Raw genomic sequence first — 14,697 nt, 5'->3', positions numbered from 1 at the left:
CGTCGGCGTTGTCCTGGAAGAGCCGGCGCGGGGACGCCCGGAGGGCGGCGGCGGTGGCGGCCTCACGGAAAACGAGATTGAAAATCTCCGTGGACACGCGTGTGTAGATCCATTGGATGATGGCGAGATCATCCGTGATCCGGCGAGCGTCGTCGGGACGAGGGGCGGCGGCGGCGGCGATGTGATGACGGAGGTTGCGGCGCCCGAGGTGAATCTCAAAGAGGTGGCGCCAATGGTAGTAGTTGTGTTGGGCAAGATCTAAAGTAATAGGTATGAAGGGGGTGACATCGGCTATGGTGTCTGTGTAGGAGAGAGGAGTAGCCGTGGGATGGGTAGAAGAGGCCGAGGCCTCGGCGGCGGCCTTGGCTTGCTGGTCGAAGTAACCAGGCGGCGGCAGCGGCGGCGGCTTAGGCGGCGGCGCCATAGGTCAGGATCGATTAGTCTGATACCATATTGAATTGCATGCACTAACCAACTATTCCAAAAGCCCGAGCTAATGGAAAGATTAGGCAATTTATTTCTTTTAATTCTTGCGTTGGCCAGGATTTGATCCTAGGATCTCCTGCTTACGATACCATGTAAGATTGTATTATGTCTCACAATTGATGCAAAACTGTTTGGGTACAAGGGATATAAATAGTAGAGTCAACCGACTAAGCCTAAAACCCTAGCTTGCGTTACAAGTCTAGCTTAACCGAAACATATAATCTAACACATGTCTTTCAGTTTTGTTGGTATAAGCTGTGCGAAGCAAATTTGCCTGCCGTGCACCGGCCGGTTGGAAAGTGGCTTTGCTTTGCTTGGAAAGCGGACGCAAACAAGCGCGGGGTCGCCGTCGTGCACGTACGCCGGCAGGGCAGCAACCACGCCGTCGCGATCAGACGAGACGACCGCGTGTACAAGTAGACGACGGAACGGAGATGGGTCACGCGGGCACTCGCCGACTCACACACGGCCGGGGAGGGGACGCGTGCGGCGACTATGCGATGCTTACAGCATCTCCACCGGCGGTCTCGATAGCGGGCCCGATAGCAATTTGGGGGCCGGAGTGAAATTGGGCTCGCACCGGCGCGTTCCATACGGCGCCGGCCAATTTTGAAGCCCAATAGACTCGCCGGTAACCTCGTGCTGGCCCCTTCGCCAAGGGCGCGAATTGGGCGCACCAGCGCCTCGCAGAACGACGGTTTTCGCGGGTGGGGGTGCTTTGTCAGCGAGGGGACGCGGCGGTTCGCATCGGAAACGACACAGGGAGGTTGGTCATCGGCGTTAATGGCCTCCCGCACAGAAACCAAAACAGCGAGGACGGCGACTGGCCACGCGGCGTCCACATACCTTACCCACGCGCCTTCAATGCGCGTCCGCCGCCTTTCTTAAAACCACACCAGCGCGCACTCCCCTCTTTTCCCCGCCGTCCATCCCTAGCCGCCGCCGTCCTCAACCTCCGCGCGAACCACCACCCCGGCGATGGCGCACAATGACCAGGCCGGCGGCAGCGGCGGCGGCATCCTCCGCTCGACGCAGCTGTCGTACGACGAGGCCGACGTGCTGTACTGGCACCGCATCCCCGTGCCAGTGCAGTACAAGCTGCCGCACGGATGGCACGTCTGCAACGGCGGCTTCGCCGTGCCGCCACCGCCGCCGCGAGGACCACAGACGCGGGCCCTCGCCAGGCAACGGCGGTCTATGATGACACTGGAGGAGAGGAGCCTCCCGGAGAATGCCCTCGATAGCCCATCCTGGGAACAGCGCTTCGGCAGCGAGCGCGCCGTCGATCTCGCGCGGACGAACAATCCCTCGGGCGGGCGCTTCAACAACGTCGCCCGCCGTGTCTGGTGGTACGGCCGCGACGTCGACGCCACGCTCCACGAGTACGGCTACCGTCCACGCTTCTGCGGGCAACGGGAGCCGGTCTACTCCCCGCAGGCGCGCCTACCACGCGGGGGCCGCCGGCACGGACCGCGGCGTCCGGAACCTCCCGCACCGGATCGTCCGCCGTCGGACGCACGCGCTTGGCCGCGCCCGCGCCTCCTTCCGGAGGCGTCGTCATCCGCGACGACGCGGCGCGCCTCCTCTGCTCCGGTTCGTCGGACGACGGGGTCGGGCCACCGCTCCCGCGTCAAGGAGGAGGACGCCTCGCCACCACTTCCGCCGGCGAAGAAGAAGTGGTGGGAGATGGAGGCCGAGGCGCAGACGGCCCTCCGTGGCGACAACGACGAGGAGGAGTTTCCCGCCCAGAGCTTCATCATCGGCCGCTCCGTCGACGAGGACTACCGTCACAGCGCGATCGACCCGCGGCAGGCGGCGGTGTGGTCCGCCAGGGACCACGGCGCCAACTTCGTCGACCTCGCCGGACCATCCGAGCTGCCGGCGCCAAACGATGACGACAGCTGGTCCTTCGGGCCATCCAGCGACGACGGCGACGACCTGGACTTCAGCGCCTTCGACTCCCAGCGCTGCTAGATGGTTTTTTTAGGTTTTTAGTTTAAATTCGCGTTAAATTTGTACAAACTTCGTTCGAACTACGTATGAATATCGTGTTGTAAATTTGTATTTAAATTTTAAAATCTATCGGGACCGCCTGTTCGGGGCACCGGTGTGGGAGCAGCTCCCACAAATAGAGGATGATGTGCCGGCGTTCCCCAAACGGAGATGCCGGCATCTATTTGGAGGCTACCGGTGAAGATGCTCATATGGACAGATGGTAGCGAGAGGTATCAACGACGACGCCTGGCTGTCGACGTGCCGCGCGCCAGGGTCGGACGTTGAGGCGTACGGCGGAGCGGCCACGCATTCCCGCCGTTGCCTACGAGAATGGGGCGGTCGTTTTCTCGTATGCGAGACAGACAAACGGGCACGTATTGCATGAGTGCTCTGAATTCTCTCCGAAAGAAACAAAGAAAGTAGTGGGGATTTTCCCGACGATTCAACACCGAGCAAATTCCGTTTCTAACGTGGGAGAATTAACCTTCCACGTGATTTCGCATGCACCAGCATTCTTACAGAAGACTTGCTGGCTGGCTCGATTGTGGCTTGAGACCAAGACATGGAACTGTGGAAGACATGACTACTGGAACTCTACAAGATGTCGCTTATCAGAAACTCCTTTGCGCAGCCATGATTGACGAGATCAGCAGCATGGTTTGCCCTCCCTCCTTATCATACTTGCACGACATCAAACCGGTCGTCGTTCTCGAGTTAGACTGTCAAAGCAGGCTACATAATAAGTCAGTTGTCAAGTATGCAGGGAGATGCTTTCATCCACATAATATGCCTTGCAACGTGTCCGAGGATGCGTCTCAGTCAAACCGTCTGAGCAGCAAATCGGCGCTGCCTAGTTTGGACCTCGATGTTCACGAAGGAGGCGACTATCGGAATCTTGGAAAAATCAGGCGAGATTCAAGGCACGGCGACGGGCAAATAACTGTGAGTGATAAGCTGAATTTTTTTTTTAAGAATGATCAATTAAATAAGAGCAGCAAGCCGCCTCATTGAGTGATAAGCATAAATATGGTATCGTCCGATTTTTATTTTCTTTCATTGCTTTTGAATCTGCATGGTCATGCGTTTTTGTTTCTTGACGCGCGGATGGCATGCAGATGGACCGGCCATTGTCTGCGAATTTTTGCCCTCCGTGCCGGTAATTGCCGTAGTTTGGATTGACCATGGGGACGAGTCAAGGATGGGGTTTTTGTTCGGAAATTTAATTCGGCTTCCGAATGCAAATGCTCCCTCTACTTAAAAAAAATATTTTGAAGTATCACGAAAATTTTGAAAGAAAATTCTACATATACATCTCTACAATATTTTGGGTTTCACGAAAAACCGATGTTTTTTATGATCTATATAGAAAAGATAAAAATATATGCTGTGATATATTTATGGTATGTAACAAGGATGTCACAGATTTAACTAAATTTTAATGTATTTATTAGATGCAATTTAGTGTATATACAGATTCAAATTTAGTCAAATCTATGATATCCTTTTTAGGACTGATGGAGTATTTGTTGATAGCTTCTTAAAGAGAATTGATCGAATTATTTTGCTTGATTTTTTGAGAAAAAAATATAAAATTTAATCTCTGGAAACTGATGGAGTAGATATATATTTACTTTCACTTTCTCGCCCTAACTAGCTAGATCAAGTAGCGCAAGGATGAAGTTAAAGATAAAGGAGTCCCTCCACTCCCGGAAAGCTAGCTAGCCAGGAGTAACTTCAAATTATGCTATAGTGCACGTAGTACAATCATGTGTTCAAGTCTTCAAGATAAGAGCGAGGGTGAGCAAGAAGAGATAAGCCACTCGGTTTCATTCCTGACATATATACGGGGCCCGAAGAAAGGGAAAGGCACATGTTAGCTGTCCCTGCCACCCTTTGTATTCGTGTGATCGTGTCCACCCCCGTTCGCAGGAGTATGTGTGCACCCGGCACCCCTCAACGTGACACGCTCACGTGCCCCGTGCTTATGCTACAACGGTCACATGGGAGAAGGCAGTAGATCGCAAGCAAAAGGCCAGACCTGCATCTGCATGTCACGTAACATTATTCCGTTTCGGAGGAGTAATAATTATCGATGGTTCATGTGTAAGGATAGCAACAAAGCGAGTTTAGACGGATATACCAAAATCTGATCTATGCCCATATCACTACAGGAATGGCGACGTACGCCGAGGGCCGTGGCATACGCCGATGGCCAAATGTCGGGGCCGTCGGCGTATGGCCCGGCACGGCCAGCCAGCGAGTCTCACCCTCGGCGTATCGTTGCCGTCGGCGTAGCGAAGTCTACGCCGAGGGCAGCTCTCGGCATATGTTTGGTCCTAGGCGTAGACAGGGCTACGCCGACGGTCACCCTCGGCGTAGACTATTTGTCAAATTTATCTAATTTCGTAAAAATCATAACTAATTCATATGATGTCAGAAAAATACGTATAAGGTATCAAAATGTTTAGAAAAACATCATCTATCCGTTTATGTCAAAGTCATCCATATTTGAATCATGTATATCATGTTAATATAGTAACAATTCAAACACTTTCTTATATGTCATCGGGTTCCTGTTTTGGCCAGATGGCGATTTAAACGAAGTCAGAAAATCCCGTGAAGCCGCATGGCGTCATTTTATGTGTCCTAGTAACCACTCCAAAAGACGAAATTGGGATACGGCAGTTATTTTGGAACACCCTTCACAAACAGGGCTATCAAGTTCGGAGTTCTATGACTTTTAGGGGAAATAAGAAGGAAACGGTCCGTGACACCACATAGTTTGTCGGAACGAGACCATATTTGGCACGTGCGTGGTCCCTGGGATGGGAAGCAATGCCCCGGAAGCGGATTTCCAATCCGACCCATGGCCGATGGTTTTTTCATTTTCGGGGTGCCAAAACGGGTTTTTTTGTGAACCAGCTACATGAGGCGTATTTTTGTATTGCGCGAGACCTCCGCATAGTAGTAGGACACCGCCTCTGCACCACATATCACATGTCATATGTGCGTGCTAGCTATCTGGGAATCCCTGCGGCTTCCTGCTGTGTCCCGCTGAATCCGCTAGAAAGTGACCGGATTTGAACTAGGGGTACACTTTCCGTCGCTCAATAAATTCGGGAAAAATGTTTTTAGGTCTACAACTCATCACTTTATGTGCTAAATTTTTTCCGTTTAGCACGATGGTGAATGGGTGCAACAGCGCGCGGTACGGCCATACCGCATCTCCGTGGGGGCCCGTTTTGGCCGGATGGCAATTTAAACTAAGTTAGAAAATCCCTTGGAGCCGCATGACGTCATTTTATGTGTCCTAGTAACCACTCCAAAAGACGGAATTAGGATAAAACAATTATTTTTGAAAACCCTTCACAAACAGAGCTATCACGTCCGGAGTTCTATGGCTTTTAGGGCAAATGAGTAGGAAACGGTCCGTGACACCGCATAGCTTGTCGGAACGAGGCCATATTTGGCACGTGCGTGGTCCCTGGGATGGGAAGCAATGCCCGGAAGCGGATTTCCAATCCAACCCATGGCTGATGGTTTTTTCATTTTCGGGGTGCCAAAACGGGTTTTTTTGTGAACCGACTACATGGGGCGTATTTTTGTATTGCGCGAGACCTCCGTGTACTAGTAGGACACCGCCTCCGCACCACATATCACATGTCATATGTGCGTGCTAGCTATCTGAAAATCCCTGCGGCTTTCTGCTGTGTCCCGCCGAATCCGCTGGAAAGTGACCGGATTTGAACTAGGGGTACACTTTCCGTCGCTCAATAAATTCCGGGAAAAATATTTTTAGGTCTACAACACATCAATTTATGTGCTAATTTTTTTCCGTTTAGCGTGATGGTGAATGGGTGCACCAACGCTCTCGGTACGACCATACCGCATCTCCGTGGGGGCCCATTTTGGCCGGAAGGCAATTTAAACTAAGTTAGAAAATCCCTTGGAGCCGCATGGCGTCATTTTATGTGTCCTAGTAACCACTCCAAAAATTGGAATTAGGATACGGCAATTATTTTGGAAAACCCTTTACAAACAGACCTATCACGTCCGGAGTTCTATAGCTTTTAGGGCAAATGAGTAGGAAACGGCCTGTGACACCGCATAGTTTGTCGGAACGAGGCCATATTTGGCACATGCGTGGTCCCTGGGAAGGAAGGCATGGCCCCAGGAGCGGATTTCCAATCCGACCCATGGGCGATGGTTTTTTCATTTTCGGAGTGCCAAAACGAGTTTTTTTTGTGAAGCAGCTACATGAGGCGTATTTTAGTATTACGCGAGACCTCCGCGTAGTGGTAGAACACCGCCTCCGCACCACATATCACATGCCATATGTGCGTGCTAGCTATCTGGAAATCCCTGCGGCTTCCTGTGGTGTCCCGCCGAATCCGCTGGAAACTGACCAGATTTAAACTAGGGGTACACTTTTCGTCACTCAATAAATTCCGCGAAAAATGTTTTTAGGTCTATAACACATCACTTTATGTGCTAATTTTTTTCCGTTTAGCATGTTGGCGAACGGTGCACCAGCGCGTCCGGTACGGCCATTTCGCATCTCCGAGGGGCCGTTTTGGCCAGATGGCAAGCTGGACGTCATATTTGGATTACTCTAATTTTTAGGTTCAAATGATGATATGGGTGTTATATTTAGATTCCTCTCATTTTTCTGATCGATTTAGACATATTATTTGTGGAATTTCAGTTTTTCCATTTAAAGATATTAATTATTCCATATTAAATAGAAAAAACCAAAAAATAAAATTATTTTATTGTTATTTGAATTCAATATTATTCATTGTTGTTTACTTAAGTAATTTTTTGGAATTAAAAAATAAAGAGTTGTGACATCACGGTGCAAGGGTTAATAGGGTTGATAGACTATTATTATCAGTAAGGTGTCAATTCTTTAAGGGAAGCTTATCCGAATGGATCCAAGAAGTTAAGCGTGCTGAGGTTGGAGTAGTGTGAGGATGGGTGACCGGCTAGGAAGTTTAACCATGATTGTAATTTGACCTAGGATTAAGTGTACTTAGAGTTAAAAGTGTATGGGTGAAAGATAAACAAGTAAAAAAATAAAAAAAATGGTGTAAAAAATTAAAATTTGAAATTTTTTAAAAATCTATGCCGACGGCAAAGCCCTCGGCATATAAATTTTTTTTTTCAAATTTTCTTTTTAAATTTTTATTGGAAAAATAAAAATTCAAATTTTTAAAATTTGTATGCCGTCGGCGTAGCGTGCTACGCCGAGGGCCGGGCTACGCCGACGGCAATATTGTCTATGCCGAGGGACCTAAATGCCGACGCCATACGCCGAGTGCTGCCGTCGGCGTAGCCTATGCCGAGGGCCAGGCGTGGCTACGCCGAGGGCAGCTGGCCGTCGGCGTATGCGTCCATTCCTGTAGTGTATTCGTTAGTCTCACTGTGCCCCGTCCATCAAAATCTCCATGGACATGGATGTCGCTCCAAATTCAAACCCGTCGGATATCTGGATATCCATGGATATCTGTTTATTTACGCACTATGTACATCAACATAACAACATTTGAGCATAACATGCTAACGACAACATTTCGGCAGCATGCGAGGGAGTCAAAGGGTCGCATCCTCCCTCGTCGCCTACGAGGGAGTCAAAGGGTTGTGGGGAGGCGGAGCGATGAAGCGTCATACTCTGGAGACTCTCGTCGAGACGGTGCTTGGTGGATTAGAGATTAGGGTGATCGGGGGTAAGGCTTAATCGGGGGTTACCTGTTAGATTAAGTGGGCCTTTGCAGATTTGGGCCTCAATAGAGGGGTAGCTAGGCCCACGTAAAATCCCATGTGTCACCATGGGGATCGCACATGTCTGCTGGATATCCATGGGGCAAAACCGTTGCACGTGTCCTCCCCATGAGTTATAGAATATCGGCTTCATAAAATCCATGGGCACAATCAACCCTGCATATCCGTGCTCGGCGCGTCGAATACCCCTAAATTCCTGAATCTGTGGATAAAATTGCCATCCTTATTCACGTGATATATAGGCATGATCCTGTTTTGGTAACAAGGGCAAGATGAGCAAAACAACAGGTTCACATTTTTATGGCACATATAATTATATGTGATCATCGTAAAGTTGTCGTTACAATCAAAGGATAATCAAAAGAATCCACTAGTTAAAAATACTCTATTACACTATGTTCAGCTAGTTTCTCCATCAAGGCTCCAACATATGAAAATTCACCACTAGCTAGTCCAATAGGCAATAGCTGACTGATTCGTCAATCAATCATGCTCCCCACGTATACAACTGATGTTTGTACCGACCGATGTCACTTGTGGACGTATCACACCTCAACGCGATTATTTACTCTATGAATTTCTGTTTCTTTTCTTTGTTGATAGAGATGTATGCCCTAATTTATAGCCAAACACACACGTCGTCGAATTTGCAAAGGGTGCTAATGTGGCTGCCCAACATTTCTGGCACATATATCAGCGTGAGACTGGCGTGAGCGTCGCCTAACAACACAAAATTAAACCGTCCAAAGAACGTCGCATTCCTCCCAAGCGAGGCGACCATGGTAGCATGCAGTCTCTGGTGCTAAACACATGAATTCAACATAAACAGTTACCCTTAGCTTTTAAATTAAGTCGCTTGATGACTGCTAGCCACTAGTCCCACCACCGTGCAAGTTCTACTGGTTATGATACGAATCATCGGAGACACCTAATTATTGTAACCTCGAAGAATCTTCAGTGTATACTTTCTCTGTCTTACCAAAAGTGTTTTAATTTTATTAAAATTCAGATTTATCTAGTTAAGATATTTTTGTTGAGACGGAGGGAGTAGTATACTTTGAGACTACAATCGAGAAGATTAGGTCAGGGTCCCCCACAAAAATGAAAGATTAGGTAAGAGCAAGTACAATAGAGTCCAGTCAGCTGACTATAAGACATTAAATAATATATTTTAGATGAGTTGGAGGAGAGAGAAGAGGAGAGAGAAGGGAGGTGAGACTACTTATGCAATAGTCAGCTCTTGCACGTGCTTCCTAGAGCACCTTGTGAGAGTGAAAGGTGGACCATATATTAGTAAAGTACTACATTCTTATAGCCAACTATTATACATGTTAGCTATATGATGACTACAAATGATATAACATCTTGTTATAGCCAACAGTTGGCTATACTATTGGAATTGCTCTAAGGGCAACTGGCAGAGATGGTATGGGTCAATCATATTGGTCAGGTCACATATTTCTCTTTGTTAATTAATGTCGTAGCCGTACAATTATTCACCAAAGATCAAGCAATTATAGCATGATAACAACTTCATAATTTGTTAACAAGGTTTAGCAAACTTGCGTATTTTAAATACATGATCATGGACGCTACTCCCTTTGATTCCATAGCATCTGGCTACACCCTAGACACTCTCACAAGTCGCCGGCTATCTCTGTTGTCTTCTATTGCTATCAATTCGTGGCACCCCTCCATATAATATAGTAGGCCAAAACTACAAGAATTTCACTCCAACACTACTTGTACTCAGCCAAAGCAATCACCGTTTCATAAAACAAAACAAATAAATTTAGTCAAAAGCTAAACAATGCAAAGTTTGACCGAGTTTATAAAAAAGACAACGAACACTTCCCAGTTGTCATCAACAACGCCAGGCCGTCTACGGTAGGAAGCGGCGAGAGAGGCATGTACGCGGCTCGTTCTGGCGGAGGTAGTGGTCGTTAGACGGTTTAAAAACATCGATATAATTTTTATTATGTTTGGAATGCACTGTACTTCTTTTGAACTTTATAATACATCTAGATTCTTGTGGCAATTTTTTTCTATAATACTACTCCCTTTGTTCTACAAGAGTGTCACGGATTCTTAAGATTTAAAATGTGTCCACATACATGTAAATTTAAACCAATATACGACACTTATTTTAAAACGGATAGACTATATAGCTATATTATAAAAATATATTTCACGACGTATGTAATAAGATTTATTTGACTGTATAGAGGTTCATAATTTTTTATGTTATAACCTGTGCTAATTGATTTTAAACTAAATTTATATGCCTTATTTTATAAAATTAATGTACTCGGTAATACAACTTATACGTACACAATATTTAATACAAACTCAAAACTGTTAATTTGAGCACTGACGTATTCCAGAAGCGTCACGCACGTACGTACGAGTAACAAATGGAGCTGGTCATAGTATAGCACAGATAGGAGTAGGACACATCATTCACGGACACGAGCTGACCAGCTGAATGTGTTGCTCTGTCTTGGAGTTTTATCGTGGGATCTACCGAGGTGGAATAAGGGGGAGAGGCTATCGCGTTCCGTGCAACTGCTTATTACTAGCAGTACTACTCTACAAGTCAAGAGCGTGCGAGGCGGAGTCGCCCACGTTGCAGCCATACGCCCGTCCACGTTCGCCGTTGAATGAAACGAAGACATGTGCAGTTGCCGCGAAGAGAGCGCGGGCGGCCACAGCTGTCCGTCCGTGAAAGGACCAACGGAATACACCGGCGGATATGCCTGAACCGGCGACGCGAGAGCTGGAGAGGTCGCTAGCTAGCGGTAGATCGAGATTAGGACCGTTTTCGTTTCATTCAAGCGAGAAGAGTTGTACAGTTGTACACTTGTAGAGTACTCTGTTTTGCGAGCCGTCGCTCGTTTGGAAATCGACACTAGAGATCGAGCACATGCTAGTTGTTCTGTACGATGTGATGTGCTGTCGTGCTCATACTTGAGGAGTAACTCTTCTTTTGTTTACCTGACTGAAGATTTTGTTTGCTCGCTGTGTTTACCTAAAGCGATCATTAGAGTATCGCCCCGTACGGCGCGGGTCGGCCGAAAGTCACATGACAAGCTTGCTTGGATTAATCAGAAGTGATGAAGCAAAGCATAAGCTACGCTAGCACATATTATTCCAACTTCATTTGTATACAAGACGTACATAGGTTCGAATATATACATACAACCTCATGCAACACTCGCAAGGAAGGGAAAAGGCTCTCTCTCTAGATAAAGCTGGAGCAGAGCCTAAACCAGGGGTTAATTGAACATTAATATAGGAAGGAGCTGCTACTGCTCTTCTTCTAACATAACTCGATCTTCCATCTAAAAAAAAGGATAACTCGATCTACCGCCGTAGCGCGATACTGCAACTGTATCTGCGCGGCGTCGTACTGTTCAAAAACCCTATTGACAGCGTCCTCGGTCGACCACTCGACCGGTGTGTGTCGCCGATATCTGAATCTCAGGCGGCCGTTCAGGTTGGCTGCTCCATGGCTCGGGATCCTCCGCCGCTCACGATCCACGGGTGGCCTGCATTACGGACACACACAAAACGTTAATTCCTGGATCAAAACACAGATAGAAACTTCCAGAAAACAGACGCAGGGATTAGCGTGCGTGCTTACGTAGAACTTGCTCGGCGGAGAAGCGCCGCCACTCGTCGCGGCACATCATGCGCCTCATCAGGTCCTTGGCGGCCGGGGACACGACGGAGAACAGCCTGGGAGGGAACCTGACGCTGCCCCGCATCACCGCCGACAGCACGTCCTTGGCCGTCTCGCCGCCGAACGGGAGCGCGCCGCCGGAGAGCAGCACGTACAGCACCACGCCCGCGCTCCACACGTCCGCCTTCTCGCCGTAGTCCTCCCCCGATACCACCTCGGGGGCCACGTAGTGGGGCGTGCCCACCAGGCCTTCCGCTCGTCGCCCGCCGCCGATCCACGCCGCCGACCCGAAGTCCGCGAGCCGCGCGCGCGGCGAAACATCATCACCGTCCTCCTCGACATCGTCGAGGACGATGTTGTCGGGCTTCACGTCGCGGTGTGCCACCCCGCGCCGGTGGCAGAGGGCGAGCGCCTGGGCCACCTGCGCGACGATGTCGGCGGCGACGGGCTCCGGCACGGGCGCGCCGCGGCGGCGGCGGACCCAGTCGAGCAGGTCCGGGCCGGAGCAGAGGTCCATGACGGTGTGGGTCCAGACGTCGTCCTCGTAGACCGCGTGCGTCTGCACGGCGCCCGGGTTCCCCGCGCCGGCGAGCTGGGCTAGCTTCGGCTCCAGCTCCGCGAGCTCACGGTCGAGGTCGTCGGCCAGGCTGGAGCGGTCCACGGACTTGACGGCGAAGGGCTCGCCGGTGGAGCGCGAGACGCAGCGGCGGACGACGCCGAACCGACCGCGGCCGAGCTCCTGCCCAATCTCGTAGTCCCTGTTTAGGTCTGCACTCATACTTCAGTGATTTTTCCCTGTGAAGTTTCTGGTAAGCCGGAACCGATGGGAGGGGGCGGTCTATTTAACGACGCAGCAAAACCTACCGAGTAGCGGAATATTCGGATCCTGCCCGTATGTGACACCGCACTCTCTCTTCTTCCCATTTTGCCCCTTCGTGGTCATGGCTGTCGTCATGTCGTGTGACCACAAACCGGGATTCCTTTGTCGTACTATGATTAGTTTCTCCCATTTTCTATTTCTTGCCTGGGCTCTAGCTTGTCTTACGCAGTGCTCCCTCGCGACGCGCGTCGGATCAAGATCGGGCGGCCCAGACTGAGCGGCGCTTCCGTCCAAAAAAAAGTCATCGTCATCCCCGTTCCCCTCCCCTTCTCTCCCCTGTTCAAATCGATTTCGTCCCCATTCCCCTCCCCTTCTCTCCCGCATCCACGCGGCGAATTCATCTCGTCGGCGGCAAGTCGTCGGCGGCGAAATACCGTCCGGGTTCTCCCTGTCGGTTGGTGTAGTGGGGGAGACAACGTCGACGAAGTTGCGAGCAAATCGACGCTCCTGAGGCGGAGGTTCCTGGACGGGGTGAGAAGTTGCATCGCCGGCGCGGGCGCGCGAGATCGACGCGTCTGTTGCGGCGGACGTTGTCGCACGAGGTTGCGGCGGACTTGGGCGGCGAGGCTTCTCGAATCCGCGCGCCCGTGGTTTGTGCGGAGCTTGGGCGGCGTTTGTTCTGGTAAGTCCTTCGATCTCCATCGTTTTGCTTGTCGGTGGTGCTTCGAGCTTCTGGTTTAGCTCGATTCAAGCTCGATTCGCCTCCATTTTGACTTCTATTAGCCCTGTCGTACTAGTATGCTGTCCTCCCTAGTATTTGTTGGAGGCAGAGCATCAGCTATTCGTAGTTCTGGTGAGTTATTCTACAGTGCTCGTTCAAAATCCCGTTAGTTGCTTCGATTCATCGCGTTTTGCTCAACTGACCGGTGCCGGATTCGCTCGTTTAGTGTGGTTGTTCTCGACTAGGTAGACATGGCGGATCTAGTTTGCTGTGTAGTACTGGCTGTTCTCGTGTTGTAGTACACGGATGTGCTCGTATAGGTGATTTGTAGAAGATTTTTTGTTCATCTAGGTTGTTTTCTGTGCAGTAATAGTTAAGTTTCTCTGTAGTTTTTGCCGTAGGTGATCTGTAGAAGATTTTTGTTCATGTACATGGCATGTAATAATCTCTTCACACGATGTATTTTTACCATGCTTAGTACTGATAGTATAACATGGTGGTGCTAGTAATCTAGGGGTAGTTTCTGGCTTGTTACATGGTTTGTAGAGCTGTTGGTATAATTGACATGGTGGTGTTGAGGTTTTTACTGATGATGTGCTTGTTTTTGTCCCTACAATGCTTCATGTTACTGGCTGGATGTATACATCTGTGTAATTAGTACATTTGTTCTCGACATAGATATTGTACTTGATGTAATTCATGCTCTGTTTTTTCTTATTACCATATAACTAGCATAGTGGCCCTCGCAATTGCGAGGGTATCATCTGTATTTTTCTTACATGGATGTTTATTATCTTTAATGTGTTCAGATTATGTTGGAAATAAATTTATGATTTCTTATACTCCCTCCGATTCATATTAATTGACTTTAATATGGATGTATCTACAACTAAAATGTATCTAGATACATTCATATTAGAGTCAATTAATATGAACCGGATGGTGTATTTATATTTCCTGAAAGTTAATACATTTTGTAGCCCCAATTCCCACTAAATAAGTAGTACTCTGAAGAAACCATATTTAATTATCCTTATTTGGTGAGCAATTGTTAGCCAATTTTTAAATAAGTAAATTTACCAAATTGCTCATTTTACATGATATAAAATTGTTATGTAAAATATTTTTTTTGGATTTGGACTTAGTGTGAAATATAGATGGAGAAGAATGGTCCATGTAGCAACCAAGTTGCTTTTTTGACGCTAACACATT

The 14,697-nt window shown here is 48.7% G+C and overlaps 1 protein-coding gene across 1 annotated transcript; it reads right to left on the bottom strand.

The window, feature by feature from the left end:
- Nucleotides 1-11,376: 11,376 nt before the first annotated feature.
- On the bottom strand, nucleotides 11,377-12,738 carry LOC124687686 (phosphoenolpyruvate carboxylase kinase 2-like). Its single transcript, XM_047221446.1, has 2 exons — nucleotides 11,906-12,738; nucleotides 11,377-11,810 (listed from the first exon to the last, which is right to left on the bottom strand). The coding sequence occupies exons 1-2, from the start codon at nucleotides 12,720-12,722 to the stop codon at nucleotides 11,755-11,757; spliced, it is 873 nt and encodes a 290-aa protein (XP_047077402.1). The 5' UTR covers nucleotides 12,723-12,738; the 3' UTR covers nucleotides 11,377-11,754.
- Nucleotides 12,739-14,697: the final 1,959 nt, after the last annotated feature.

The sequence above is a fragment of the Lolium rigidum genome, chromosome 2 (genome assembly GCF_022539505.1).
Source record: "Lolium rigidum isolate FL_2022 chromosome 2, APGP_CSIRO_Lrig_0.1, whole genome shotgun sequence".
Lineage (NCBI taxonomy): Eukaryota > Viridiplantae > Streptophyta > Magnoliopsida > Poales > Poaceae > Lolium > Lolium rigidum.
This window is presented reverse-complemented; position numbering and strand designations above follow the sequence as displayed.